Consider the following 13,068-nt stretch of genomic DNA (forward strand, 5'->3'; position numbering starts at 1 on the left):
GGTAGCAAGCTCCACATGTCGACCGCAGATCATCCCCAGACCGATGGCCAAACAGAACGTGCCAATCGGGTCGTGGCGGATGTCTTACGCACTATAGCAACTCCCAAAGAGTGGAGCAAGCAATTGCCCTTTGTGGAGTTCGCTATAAATAACAGTGTCCACGCCAGTACGGGTGAGACACCGTTTTATATTAACGGACTGCGCCATCCTCGGACGCCAGTCTCGTTTGTGCGCAGCCCGAGTCTTAGTGGGGGAGGGCCCCTCACTATGCTCGGTGCGAAAGAGGGACATAGTTTCGTCAATATGACGATGACCCATGAGGGTATCATCTCAAAGACAGAAACTTTCCCTAGTGACCCTACCAGTTTAGCAGTGGTCAATAAAATTACGCCTTATGACCGACCTCTCGGCGGTATCATAGGCAAGTTTGATGCTTAAAGCGTGAGCGAGGCTCAACGCTTTGTGGATGAGCGATTAGCCATCACACGTAAAGTCCGTGACGCAATGGCAAGCGCACAGGACAAGCAAGAAGAATATGCGGACCGAAATGGTCGCAAAAATAAAGGACGCTTACGAGTGTGTGAAAAAGTACTATTAAGTACTGCTACCCTACCTAAAAATGCAATTTCTGTACTACCTGGAGGTACTACGAAGTTGTTGCCGCATTTCATTGGGACCTTTACGGTGGTAGAAGAGGTTGGAGACCTAAATTATAGGCTCACCCTTCCCCGTATATGAAGACGCACCCGTATTTTACGTGGGTCGTCTGAAACGGTATGTAGACCCAAATTAGGTCACATATCCCAATCCGTCTAAGGAGACCGATGGTGACGCCGACTGTGAGTCCCACCACGAACAGAACTTAGAGAGCGAGGGACATCACGCAAGTAACGCGGATCCCTCAGCTTGTCCGCTCAAAAAGGTCCAAGCGAGTCTTCAGGCATTCATAACCCTGACGAGCATTCGCTCATACATCACAAAGATCCGAGGTCAGTCGCGAGACTTGGCCCTCGAGATCCGCAATACCTCGTTCAGCAGCGCTAAACGCCTGTGACTGAACGGACGAACGTAAGGCAGCCGCAAGTAGGCGGGCGAGATCGCCACTCCTATCGGGCGCCGCCTGCACCGACGGATGCGGGTGGGAATCAACACTTTCTTGTTGGAAGGTTGCTTGCCCACCGCTCCGTGAGGCAAAGGTAGTAGATCCTCGTCCAATGGAAGGTTACCCGAAGAGTTTCGACTCTTGGGAACCGATGGATACCCTACGTATTGATGTGCCCGGCTTGGTGGCTGCCTATGTTAAGGAGCACCAGCTGAGGCCTCTTCGCTAGTCTCAAATGGACTAGCAGAAATAGCGTTGTGAGAAAAAACAGGGGGTACAGTACCGCCCATGATTTTTTTCACACGCAAGCGGGCGAAATTAATTCGCTGCGACCGCTGTTTTATCGCATCGGAATGCGAATGAATGCGGCGCAGGAATTCCGCCTCGTATCGGTCGGGCGTTTCATTTGAACGCAACACGACCGGGATCGGTAAAATACGCCCAAGCGATTTTATCTGAGCCCTCCATGACTTAAAGACGCCCTAATAATTATGTGCGTCTATAAGAGCGTGCTCTAGGAGCGACGCTCGTGGCCCGTGTAAACGAGGCCATTTAGATGGAGGGGGCATCAATGATATGCCACCCGTCACAAAGCCAAGTTCAAAACGACTGGCTTGTGACACCGACTGAGCACGTTCACATGTCGTCGGCGGAGCTTTAGGCTCATAATCTTCTATGTTAGAACCATTATGGATAATGGTCTGAGCAATAGACGTTGTGATTTTACCCAACGGAGAAGCGGCTGCGCCTATAATGGCAGCGCTCTCATTAATGGCCACTGCGCTATCCAGCGCACACGACGAGACAGCATTAATAAACTTTGCTGTCTCCATGTTTGGAGCAATTAGAGAAGTTTGGATGGGCAATAATGCGCCATCATCCTCCCGCATTAGCTCGTTATCCGCATCACTACTATGAGGTGACGGCAACGGTGTCGACTCATTGTAGTCGACAATGAGCGACGGATCGGCATCCTCACTTTTAAAGTGGGATGAATCCTTAAGCTCCGTTAATGCGACAGCAGCAGAAGCTGTCAGCGTTTCGACTAAGGCATTGGACGCTGCCGGCGTGTTAACGCGGCGCGTGCGCTTAGCGCGTGGTTGAGTAGGTGTCTTCGCAGACGACCCACAAACGTTGCCCCTTTTAGGTGGCATATTATGCTCCGTGTAAGACACAGGTAGCAAGAGTGAACTAAGCGGCGCGTAAAGCAGCTCGCTATTCCTCTGTCCTCTTCGGCGATTTTCAAAATATGAATTTATTCTTTAAGGGGGGATGGTGTAACGGGCTACAGTTCCCCTAATGTTACACAGCCCCCGTTAAGTACACTTTGCGTGCTTAAGGGACGGTCAATTACTTAATTAAGTAATTAGACCCACCAATTCGGTTTGGGTGGTTCACATTGTGACCCACCCTTGTGTATGTGATGCACATTGGTGCATTCACATTAGGAGGGATGACGTCTACCGTCATCCGTTACGCGAGGTATCTTGAAAGATACGCTCGTAATACATATTCGTGTTATCGACAGAGATGACATTTTTGATTGGTAAGAATAGGTATTTATATTTAAAACGATTAAATAAAAATCAGTCTGAAAACTACTTCCTACCGAGCAAGTGCGCACGAGGAGTCGGATCACCGCTCCCGTGACGACACGTAATCAGAGTACTTGGTGCGTTGGGTGATGTCGCTAAGGCTCCCACCACAACTGCCTCACTGCACGCAAGAGAAGACGGTCAAACCGCTTCCTCGCTGTGCTATGCTGTGTGCTTAAGTAGAGCGTGGCCGCATTAAGACGTGCCCGCCTACATGTAAGATTCTCATTATTATGATTAATGAGTTTATTTAAAGAAATTTGAAGCCCGCTAAATAGTTTCTCATAATTTGACTTGGAGGCATTTAACTTTTAAGCTGTCAATTTTGCCAAATTAACTGTTTTTTGTTGTATTTCGAGTTAATGTTAGTATCAGTAGCTGTCGACTGTTCTAGAACAATACGTTGCTATACACTCAAGCGTGTTTAGCATTATGTACGACAGACAGCATTCTCACATTATATCCCAGAGACGTAATTTTCGCGGAATAATTCGGTTAATTTTTAAGTTAATTTACGGCGCTACAGTGATCCAAGCACCCTTAAATACTTTCAGCTGTATACACGTCGTGTATAGATTAGAAACGTCGAAAATGCGCTTTTAACGATCCCGAAGTTGTTGTCTGCTCGTTTATTCTAACAATTCAATACCTTCAAACATAAGTTTCAGCGAGATAATGTATCAGTATATACTTCATCACTCATCCATCCTAGAATCTTATATCTTGTGTCTATTATTAATCCACAGCTGGCTCCAATTCAATCCACGTGTCGGTCGAACTTAGTGCAATTTGATGTCCACGTGGCGATCCGACCCCGCCCGCATTTATTGTATCATTTGAGAATTTGCGCTGCTCCTATCCAGATCCGACAAACACTCTTACCACGATGCTAACAAAGCTTGTTGTAGCGCTGGCTGCAGTGGCTGTCACCATGGCACGAGCCGAGACAATCTTTCGTGAAACGTTCGATGATGCGGACTGGGAAAGCCGCTGGGTAGCGTCAACTTGGAAACCCGAGGCGGAGGTGGGCAAGTTTGAACAGGTCGCGGGGAAGTTTTACGTTGACGACGACGACAAGGGCATTCAGACAAGCGAGGATGCGCGCTTTTACGCATTATCGGCCAAATTTGCAAAGCCGTTTAACAACAAGGACAAAGATTTGTACCTTTCGTACATGGTGCAGCACGAGCAGCAGCTTGATTGTGGTGGCGCGTATATTAAACTACTGCCTGCGGACGTTGACCAGACGACGTTTGGTGGTGAGTCGCCGTACTCGATCATGTTTGGCCCTGATATTTGTGGTATGAACAAGAAGACGCACGCTATTCTCAACTATGCCCGTCCGGGTGAGGATGCCGTTAACATGGACCACAAGGAAACTTTGCGTACCGAGTCGGACTCGGATGCTCATTTGTACTCGTTTGTGCTCAAGAAAGACGACACGTATGAAGTCAAGATTGACGGTAAGGTCATTAAGGAAGGAAAGCTTGCTGAGGATTGGCCCTTCCAGCCAGAAAAGAAGATTAAGGATCCGGCCCAGTCCAAGCCGAAGGACTGGGTCGACGCCGTTCAGATTCCCGACCCAGAGGACTTGAAGCCAGAGGGTTGGGATGATATTCCCAGGACGATTCCTGACCCGAACGCCGAGAAGCCAGAGGATTGGGACGACGAAGACGATGGTGATTGGGAACCTGCAGTTATTGAAAACCCCGAGTACAAGGGTGAGTGGAAGCCCAAGATGATTGATAACCCGGATTACAAAGGTGAATGGGAGCACCCATTGATTGACAACCCGGATTATTTCGAAGATGACGCGATGCACAATGTCGCCAAGAACATTGGTGCGATTGGATTTGAGCTGTGGCAAGTCAAGAGCGGTACTTTGTTTGATGATATTCTCGTCACGGACAATGAAAAGGATTTCATTGCGCATGAAGAAGCGCTGTTTTCAAAGATAGAAGCCATGATGGCCAAGAAGAAAAAGATTCAAGACGAGGAGAAGGCCAGGCTGGATGCTGAAATGAAGGCAAAGGAGGCCGAGAAGGAAGACGAAGATGAAACCGATGATGAAGCCACTGAAGTGGAGGAAGAAGCCAAGGAGGATGCCGACAAGGCCAAGGACGAAGCCAAGGATGAAGCTAAGGACGTAGCTGACGAGAAGGATGAGCTGTAGGCACACTTTAGACCATTTTTTTTTAACTTTTGTACTGCGAGCATTTAATACACGTAGAGATATGGAACAAAATTGAGTATGACATAATTGTTGTATTTTTTTATATTAAAATTCAATAATTGATAAGAATATTGCGCCAATAAGCATGCAGTGCACTGAGATGGATGTCAAGAACACGTAAAACCACTTGAGGGTACGCTCTCCAACGCATTTTCCTGTCCACGGGCAATGGTGATCCAGCTGCGGTAGTATTCGTGTTGTCAATTTTTCATTGCATACCACTTTTTAACTCGCAAAACGTACCCCTCTGACGCAGACTCCGCAGTCGGTGCAATGAGATGCCTTCAAGGGTCGTCGGACCTCGCACTGGGCTACAAATTAGTTCCATGATCATGAATTAAACACTTTCAACTATTGCAACGCATCGGATTGTACCACAGATAACGCCCGTCTCGATATCGTCTTGCAGCGGCTGATTCGCCACTTCGAGGTCCTGAAACACGATGCCGGGATCGCTGCACGCCACCATAGTGAAGGAAAGTGAGGTTACGCAAATGGACACGACTAGAGCCACCTTAATCCCGAATAGCACGTCATCTATGACAAAGAAGGCTGCCGGGGCAAACACTAAACAGTACGTTACAATCATGCAGCCCCAGTGCGGTCCAACATGGCACATCGTCGGAAAATAGCCAAGTCGCTTGGATATCGAACATAAAACGCGCGTGCGGCCAAAACGTGCACAGCAACGCCCGTGATTGCGAGGAGAATTGCTGTAAACGGCGGTAGGCTCACCATGACGCGCCGAGAGCTCCAAAGACATGTTCCACTTGTGGCACTAATTGTGTGGTACACATATACGTATTTTCTTATTTCTTTTCGCTGATCGTATCGGTGACGGTGTGTAAATTTTTAATTAAAATTCAATCGAAATCTAGTTTTAACGTCCCAACTGCCAGGCCATATTAGCAGCTCTCTCTACATAGATACAACTCGAAGTCCAGTGCCCATCAATACAAGCACTGTACCAAGCGCGAGCGTGCGAAGATTCTTAGACCCTTGGATTTCCTTGAAATACGCTGCAGACCATAACATTGACACCATGGCAGGACCAATTGAACAAATTGGAAAAATCTGGTCGAATCCTAATTTTCCAATCGCGTAGAGCTGACCACACAAGCCCACTCCCCACAGCATTCCGCAAATGTATGCGGGACGCATGACGCTACGAGGCATCGACCTTTTGAGTACAAATCGGTGGAACAACGAGTAGAGCAAGAAGACAATCGTGCTTGTGAGGTAGATACCCAAACACTGTGAAAAGACAAAATTGAGGGGGTTGCACATTTCGACAATGGGATCGGCAGGACTACATTGTTGTTTCCAATTCACAAATGGCACGAGGCAACAACTGAGAAATGCCCCGACTAAAAGGGCGACACACATTCCAAAAACCTTTCGAGTTTTCTCTGCATCCGCGTCAATCAATTCCACGTGTTCCCCCAACTCGTTGGGCATCATATACGGACCGAAATTTGGTAATTCCGGATGCACGAGCGACTGAGGCAACGATTCGCGTCGTTTTGATGTGATATTATGAAGCTCGGCAAATTGAGGTAAAAGGGGGGAATCTTCGCTTGCAAGACTGGAATTGCTGTCGTTTCGACCGCTTTTGTCATGAAGGCGATGTTGCGATAATTTGAAGGTAGATTGGCGAGCTTTAGGGGCTTTAAGAGTCGGTTTGATGGCACCATAGACCGCGATGGAAGCTAACATGAAGACAATTCCCAGTAGACTAATCCATGGCATGCTTGGAACTGTGGGTACGACACCAAATAGCCCCAGACGTGACACACAGTAGCCTAAAGTAATATTCGTGGCGTTCCAGAGCATAAAACCCACTCCGAGTCCAAGAGTATTGACCACCGTTGGAATCAATAAATTGGCAATTGCAAATAAAGCACCGCCCAGCAATCCTTCAGGAAACGTATACATACCGGACTGGGAAAAATGCGACCAATTGTTGCTAAGTAATCCCCATACAATGCCAACCATTAATATTCCCGAACACTGATATGCACATACATAGTTAGTTTTTGGAGCCTCATTTGATGGCTACATTTAAAAAAGAATTTTGTACCATGAACCATTGGAAAATGATGCCATCTGCGCGAAAACATCAAATTACGTCGACCACATCAGATTAGAAATTACGGCAGATGAGTAAAAACCAATGGTGACTGACCATAGGTGACGTAAGCCTTGGCGGGCACGTAACAAGTCCCAAAAAAAAAGACGGCCACGATGGCGGCGGCGTAGCCTAGCAGCGCTTGTTCATCCATGTTAGGTAGGAAAGCGTCTCTAATTGGAATCGTGAGGCTTTGCCGCAGTGGTGCGATTGTGAAAATGAGAGGGAGCGATCTTATTGCTTGAAGTGAAATTGAGATAATCGTCAGATTCAGCCGGATACGGTTTATTATATTATATCGTCAACAGTGTTTTTACTCCGGCATTTATTTACTTAACATTTGAGAATGGCTACAGGCTTTTTCTTTTTTCTTTAATTTGCAGTCAAAATTAAGCAAGGTCACTTGTCACTCAGCACTCCGTAAATTGACGCAGTTAGCAGATAGCGTTGGAATTTTATTTAGTCTTCCTCGCCAAAAATGTAAATAAGGCCGCTTTCGCTGCTTTAATTCCAATGCTTCTCTGAAGAATCTTAAAAAACAGGTCACGACGCATGCAACAGTCGCAGTGAATGCATTAAATTGAAATTTTTGGATTTTTTACTCCACATCCGTAGCCATATCTAGACTAACACGTCTCAACAAGTCAATAGCCTGTTTCACAAGTTTTTCTGCCACGCTTCCCTCGTTTTCGTTTGCCTGGAAAGTTACACCAATTTCTAATTCTCTAAGCCGCAACATGCAGGAGTTTGCGTGAGTCATCGTATCCGACTCGAAGAGGCCACAGGCAACAGCAGTACCCAGGGCCCCACGTAGCCTTGCAAAGCGAAAGCTCCGCGCCATACTTTCTGCATATCCTTTGTCGAATCCCTCCTGTAGCGTTTCTTCTTTACCAAGCTCGAGGCCGTCGCGAATACCCAACTATCATCGGGGCATAATTATGTGAGCCAAGACTTAAAACGAACCCTGTGAATTGATGCAAGAGCTTCGAAGCCTTACAGTCTGCATCCGACGCACTAACGCAATGCTTTCTTGGTATAGCATTGTTTCATTCTCTTCATCCTCGCTCACGCAGTCCTGAAAGCCGTCATCAGCATCGCTATTAGCGAGTGGAGACGCTGTATTATTGTTCATGGTAAACTTCGACGGTTTACTTCATTAAGCTTTTATGGAACAAATTAGTTTAATTTTCGTTGTTTGAAATTCCAAATGGTCGTACATTAAAAAATAACCTTTATCCCTGCGAACAAAACAAAGCTTTCGAAGTTGACATATCGTCGGACCCAAGAATACTTTCGATAGTGGGATATAGTGTGCTCTGGATGTAATGCCTGTCGAAAAAGCTGACATTTTCAAGCTAGATAGTCGATTGATAAATGAGCGACTAACTGATGAAAAAAATAGATGGGAGATGAGCTCAAGAGCTCTCAAAAATCGAAATATTTGACATTGTTAATTGTAAAAATCGACCGTGGCAATTCCAATTAGACGTCATCGATTTAGTGCTGACAGGTGACGGATCAAGATAGACGTCTTAGAGCTCAACGAGAAATGGAAAGCTGCAGATGCATTTAAGACTTTGGCTCAAGCCGATTAGAATCAGGAAATGCTCATCACACGAAGGTATTTGCCGAATGCCTCAGACGATACTGTGATTAATCAGAAGTGAAGAACGATTCGGATGAATAGAATGAAGTTGTCTATGCTTACGATAACCAAGTGTTTTGCTCCAATGATGGTCCTTCCGCGTCTAGACGGGTGTTTATCACCCATAATTGAAATTATCACCAAAGCTATCTTTAATGGGCTAAGGCTGTAAAGTATATGGAGCCTCCCGCACGACTCTTTCGTCATCGTCATTCTTATGACTTCATATTGGTCGGGAGTGATGGTTAAAGCATCAGCTGCTCTATTGTGCGGTTTGATGGATTGTGGAATATAGGTCACTTATTGGCTAAAAATTGGTAAGTAATTTATCTTATTGTATTAGTTGAGGAGGCTGCAAACATGTATGGCCGAACAGCAATCCAGGACGATAGAATTTTTTAATTGGCATCTACCGGATTCTTGCTTTCGATTTACTGTGCTGTCAAGACATCTAGCTAAGGACTTTTGCATCAAAATGCTTCCGTTTCGTAATGAGCTTAAGTTGTCCTAATGTTGCACAGTAAGGGGATGGTCAATTACTTCAATAAAGTAATTAGACCCACCACTTGAATGTGGTTCACATTTGTGACCAACCCTTGTGTATGTGATGCACATAGGTGCATGCACATTTAGAGGGATGACGCCCAGCGTCATCCGTTACGCGAGGTATCTAGAAAGATACGCTCGCAATAGATATTAGTGTTATCTACTGAGATTGCATTTCTGATAGGCAAATATATATCAGTCTGGGAACTACTTTCTACCAAGTATGTGCGCACGAGGAGCTGGATTACTGCTCCCGAGCAGGCCCGGAGCGAGGCTCTCAACAGGACTGTTGAGATGCTCTCTGCCCGGCCGCATCAGCCGAGGCCCATTCGGATGGACCCGCCCAAGTTCGATGGAACTGCGGCGCACACGATTGTCCACTGGCTTTTAGCCGTGAAGCAATGCGGTGTCGCGCAGCTATTCGAGGCCGACAGCCGGATGGTATCGTACCCATGTCGCACCTGCGCGGTCAGGCCTCGGAGTAGGCTTACTCGGCACTTATGGTAAACAAAATGGCGTTTTCTACATGGGCGATCTGCATGGAAAAGATTCGCGCCGTATACCAGCCGCCGAACAACGAAGTGTTGCTTCAAACGCGCTTCTTTAGAGCGCGACAGGCGAAGCAATTTCTGCAAGAGCATGTGCAAGAGGTGCGCTCACTGTCGGCGTCCATTACCGTAGGTCCGATTCCGGAGCACATTAAGGTGCCCAAGTCTACGAACGGACTACGGCGTGGTCCATCGCGACAGGCCCTTTTTAGAAAGGTGCCGTCGACGATGGAAGAGGCAATCCAAATTGCCTTTGTTGAGGAGCAATCCTGCAACAGTGCCTCGGCGACAGCTCTGTATAAGGAGTCAGCCGAGAGGTCAGATGCCACTCCCATGGAGTTGGGCAATGCAGACGTGGTCTGATGTAAATGCGGCAAGCGCGGCCATGTGATGGCTCGCTGCTATGCCAGGGTCCCTGCTGGGGCAAAGATGCCCAGCAAAAGGACTCCCTTCTCAAAGGGCGATGGCAAGAACCAACGTGGGAGATGCATGAGTTCTGCATCGAACACTGAGATGTCGGGAAATGCAGGAGCGCAGTATGGGCGGGATGCCCTACTGACGCGGACTCTGAAGCTTCCCCTAAGCTCAGATTTATCGAACCAATGGGTGGTATATCTCCAAATTTCAATCCTCAACCGTACTGGTCCATAGCGCTCGAGTGCGAGGCTATGATCAGGTGATGGATGACCCTCGTAGTAGATTCGGGTGGATCACAAAAATTTGTAAAACTCGCGGCTCTAAGTACGAGACCGGCGATGTTTGAGTCGCTTTGCGAGGATGGCAAGCAAGAAGAGGCGACAGTTAGTTTAGGGAAATGGCGCGCCCGTCAAATCTGAGGGAGTTCAGGTAGAACTCGCCTTCAGCTTAAGTGACTTCTTGTGTAACGAGAAGTTCACAGTGCTAGGTATGGAGAGTCCGTATGTCCTCATCCTAGGCATGCGATGGTAGGCAAAACACCAACCATGGATAGACTGGCGTACACGCACAGTTGCGAACTCTACGCTGGACACTGTGTGACACTGACTGAGCACGCTCACGTGTCGTAGACGGAGCTTTACACTCAGGCTCCTCTATGTCAGCATAAGACGTTGTGGTTATATCCAACGGAGAATCAGCGGTGTCGACTCATTGCAGTCAACCATGAACGACGGATCTACATTCCCGCTGTGAAAGTGGGATGGATCAATCAGCTCAATTAACAGCACGAGAGTAGCAGCAACTGTCGGCATTGTAACTGTGGCACTGAGCGACGGCGGCGTGTTAACGCGGCGCGAACGCTTAGTGCGTGGTTAAGTGGGTGTCTTTGCAGACGAACCACTAGCTTTGCTCCTTTACGGTGGCATATTTGGCGCTGTGTATAAGCACTAGATTGACTGAGAGAACTAAAGCGGCGCGTATAGCAGCTCGCTGTTCCTCGCTCTTCTTTGACGAATTTACAAAATGTAAATTCGTTCTTAAAAAGGGGGATGGCGTAACAAGCTAAAAGTGCCATATGTTACACAATCCCTGTTAAATTCACTTTCAGACTTTGTATACTTAAGGAAATGGTTAATTACTTAAAATTAATAATTAGACCCACCACTTGAGTGAGATTCACATTGTGACCGACCCTTGTCTGTATGATGCACATGGAGACATTTACGTTAGTAGGTATGATGCCTAGCGTCATCCGTGATGACGGCTAGCGACAATTAAGATTCGAAATATTTAGAATAATACTCTCGCAATACATATCAATGCATATCTACAGTTATAGCATTTACAATTGGTCAAAATACGTTCTAAATTCATTACAATTAAATATAAATCAGTTTGAAAACTACTTCCTAATTCTTAAGTGCGCACGTGGAGCCGGATTACCGCTTCCGTGACTTCACTTAAACTAAGGCTTATCATTCGTTAGGTGGGGTCGCTTCGGCGCTCATCAAGTACCTCACTACACATGAGAGAAGTCGATCAGACCAATTCCTCGTTGTGCTAAAGTGTTTGCTTTAGTAGTGCGTGGCCGCAAAAGACGTGCTCGCCTAAATGATCTGCGATCTTGTAGCCAACATTTATCGTTTCACTCTCATTTAAGGATATTGTCGCTCTCAATGTTCGCCCCTGAAGTGCATACATTCGTCCTATCCCAGTGGTAATCGTATCCTTGAAGCCTTTAAAGTTTTCGTGTCGTGGTCAGCTCTCACTTTTCTGTCGACCATCGAAGTATCTGACGTCGTCCACTTTGGCAGAAATACTCTCAGAAACACTTGCTTTTGCTTTTGTCAATCCGTAGTGGTGCATCGTTTCAGACGCTCCATTTTTGGTTGTGGTAAACATAGTGTCAAAATTGACGGCAAACGTTCCGCCAGCCTTCGACATTGATGAGGCTACCACTCTATGGTAATCGCCGTCTTCCGTCTTGGTCGTTGTGACTGGGGTAACGTTGCAGTTAATGTATATTGGCGCATCAAGACTCTTATTGTAACGGGTGTATCGTTACGTAAATTTGATACTTAAAGCTTGTTCATTAATATATTATCTAAAAGGTACAGGATGTTTGGAGAATATTATTTTATATGATAATATTCTAAAAGTTTATTCATTAATGATATCGACGATTATATCTACTTTCTCCGCGGTCCAGTCAGCGCTGGACGCGCGCAAAGAGAGAGACAGATAAGACTTTATTACATGTTTTGTATTAGTTTATAATTAAGTTAGTATTAAGTAGATATACAAGAAGAACTTAATTATATTAATACTGTTTTCATTTAGTACTCTTTAAAACAAGAGTTCTAATGAGAGTCTTCCTCTGCACGTACTAGTGTACGTGAAGTGACGTGAGGCACCACTCGCACTGAGGCAGGGCAAAGTGGACTTGCTCTAAAGCAGTACAAGCCAGTAGTGCCCCGTTATACCTGGTAGCACTTTGTAGTCCATCCAAGGACCACAGTTCCATCATCTAACATGGACATGTTAGATGTTCTACTTCTTTTTAAGTGACATAGAAAGAAGTGCGGTCGAACGAATGAGTTCGACCGCAGGGAATGATGCCTTCTTGGCCATGCTGTCCGGTTTGGACAGAGATGTCTTCCATTCAGCAATCGCCAATTCATACAACATGAACTTGACGAGGCGAAGGAGAAGGTAGCCTTGCTTAATCTGCAAGGCTCTCAACAGGCAAATCTGTTAAGGTTACAACAGGCAAATCTGTTAAGGTTACAACAGGTACAGACCTCTGAACCTGGGATGACGCACACACGTCGTCCCGAAATCTGGCGCTATCAGG

The 13,068-nt window shown here is 46.4% G+C and overlaps 3 protein-coding genes across 3 annotated transcripts; 1 reads left to right on the plus strand and 2 right to left on the minus strand.

Annotated features, from left to right (window-relative positions):
- Window positions 1-3,583: 3,583 nt before the first annotated feature.
- On the plus strand, window positions 3,584-4,870 carry CCR75_000034 (uncharacterized protein; the record flags this gene model as incomplete). The annotated part of the gene is made up of 1 exon (XM_067958142.1): window positions 3,584-4,870. One exon carries the CDS (start codon window positions 3,584-3,586, stop codon window positions 4,868-4,870), a length of 1,287 nt encoding a protein of 428 aa, XP_067823358.1.
- A 72-nt stretch (window positions 4,871-4,942) lies between these two features.
- Window positions 4,943-8,190, minus strand: CCR75_000033 (uncharacterized protein; the record flags this gene model as incomplete). Its single annotated transcript, XM_067958141.1, has 5 exons — window positions 4,943-5,110; window positions 5,174-6,940; window positions 7,011-7,036; window positions 7,116-7,977; window positions 8,056-8,190. 2 exons carry the CDS (start codon window positions 8,188-8,190, stop codon window positions 7,657-7,659), a joined length of 456 nt encoding a protein of 151 aa, XP_067823353.1. The 3' UTR covers window positions 4,943-5,110; window positions 5,174-6,940; window positions 7,011-7,036; window positions 7,116-7,656.
- A 3,782-nt stretch (window positions 8,191-11,972) lies between these two features.
- Window positions 11,973-12,158, minus strand: CCR75_000032 (uncharacterized protein; the record flags this gene model as incomplete). The annotated part of the gene is made up of 1 exon (XM_067958140.1): window positions 11,973-12,158. One exon carries the CDS (start codon window positions 12,156-12,158, stop codon window positions 11,973-11,975), a length of 186 nt encoding a protein of 61 aa, XP_067823352.1.
- Window positions 12,159-13,068: the final 910 nt, after the last annotated feature.

Source organism: Bremia lactucae, linkage group LG13 (assembly GCF_004359215.1).
Source record: "Bremia lactucae strain SF5 linkage group LG13, whole genome shotgun sequence".
NCBI lineage: Eukaryota > Oomycota > Peronosporomycetes > Peronosporales > Peronosporaceae > Bremia > Bremia lactucae.